We start from the raw sequence: 1,608 nt of genomic DNA on the forward strand, positions 1-1,608 counted from the left end.
CTATCTATCTATGAGTGCCCTCTTCTTTGCGACGAACTTCTCAGTGGGGGTTTTCGCATCCTGCTTGAGTTCTATTATCCTCTGATACAGGATGTCCGCTGGTATTTTCGGGGCGAACGCGTGCCGCAGCCGATTCTCAAAATCCGTCCAGGACTTGACGTCTGACTTGGCACCTTCCCACCAGACAGCGGCGTCTCCTTTTAAAAGGAGGGTAAGCCCTTCGAGAGCGTTCTCGTCGTCAATGTTCTCGATTTTCTTGTACACGTTGATAGCTGCGAGAAAAGTCTCTGCAGCCTCGTTTTCGCCAGTTCCGTCGTATACTGCGTTGCATCGTGCGAAAGACCCTTGTCTGTTTGCCGGTGCTAGAGCTGCGATGATGCGCTGGAGCTGTTCTTCGGTCATCGTGAGGGCCATCTTCGCTCTGTGTTGTGCTCGTGTTCTAGGTTCTGAAGCCAGGGCCACTTAGTTGGGCGCCAGTTGTGAAAGGCGGTAAAAAGGGGTGATGTTGTTCCCTTTACCGAGCGCAGACTAATTGGGTTGAGGGTCCCAATAAGTCGACACTCTTATAAGATGGTGAGGGTTCAGGCCTGGCTTAACAGAACAACAACAACGATTCCAATTGGATTTATTTAGACAACACAAGAGTTACACGCAGGTTTACACAAATAGTCTTATACAATTTAGTCTAGTAACACTAAGTAACACGAATGCCGTGAGTGGTATATCTAGCACTGTACACTGTTGCTTTCACTGAACTTCACTTTGACTATGGACGCGACGGTAGCGGGTGTACCGAAAAGAGATGACGTAACGAGACGTACTCCGAACCGGGCTCACGCCTTGCTAGTAGAAGACTCTCCGTGTGTGATCGGAATTGCGACCTTACGTCAAACGCAGGGGTTTATGCAATGTGTGATCGGAACGGGCTTTCTCCGTACTTAGCAAGGAGCTATCTTAGGCCTAGAGTAAGGTCGTTAGGAGCAGACTGGGATGTCAACTGATTTGGGATGTGTCCCGGCTCAAAAAGCGATGCTTCCGAGAACGGGACGCTGGACCCGCGCATTCCAGCCGACATAAAACAATGTGCGGTACCGTTGGGACAAGGGCCGGCGGAACCTACCTTTTTGGGATAAGTATCGATTTTATCCGCTCAAAAATATGTACCGCCTTACCGCCGACATATGCTTTATTTTTGATAAGTTGACTGTATTTTTACACACGTCAGCAAATTTTAATTTATCCCATTTTGTTACCAACATTTAGTAATTAACATAAGTCGATTTTCGTAAGATATATATAGGATAATTGTTATAATTAATAAAATATAGATACTGGTCTTAATGACGAAATAAAATTTACTAAAATCTCAATTCATCAAATAATCTTGGTAACAAAATAGGAATAAAAACAATTTTTGTACAAACTTTTTGAGAACCGTTGTGTTAAGGAATCGGGCTAATCCTAGTTGACTTTCGTAAACACAAAGATCCTTACCGTATTGAACTGTGATTTTTTAAATACTTTGTACTTATAGAAACACTAGCTTTTGCCTCGCGTTAAATCCAAATATTCGGCATGCTCCATACAAAATTCCACCCCTTATTTTAG

At 44.2% G+C, this 1,608-nt stretch overlaps 1 protein-coding gene across 1 annotated transcript; it reads right to left on the bottom strand.

Annotated features, from left to right (window-relative positions):
• On the bottom strand, nucleotides 1-402 carry LOC125237313 (activity-regulated cytoskeleton associated protein 2-like). The gene has a single exon (XM_048144303.1). It carries the CDS (start codon nucleotides 400-402, stop codon nucleotides 1-3), a length of 402 nt encoding a protein of 133 aa, XP_048000260.1.
• Nucleotides 403-1,608: the final 1,206 nt, after the last annotated feature.

This window comes from Leguminivora glycinivorella, chromosome 21, assembly GCF_023078275.1.
Source record: "Leguminivora glycinivorella isolate SPB_JAAS2020 chromosome 21, LegGlyc_1.1, whole genome shotgun sequence".
NCBI classification, from domain to species: Eukaryota; Metazoa; Arthropoda; class Insecta; order Lepidoptera; family Tortricidae; genus Leguminivora; species Leguminivora glycinivorella.

Coding starts and splice junctions, on each gene's coding strand:
- LOC125237313 (XM_048144303.1), bottom strand. CDS start 402: ATGACCGAAGAACAGCTCCAGCGCATCATCGCAGCTCTAGCACCGGCA.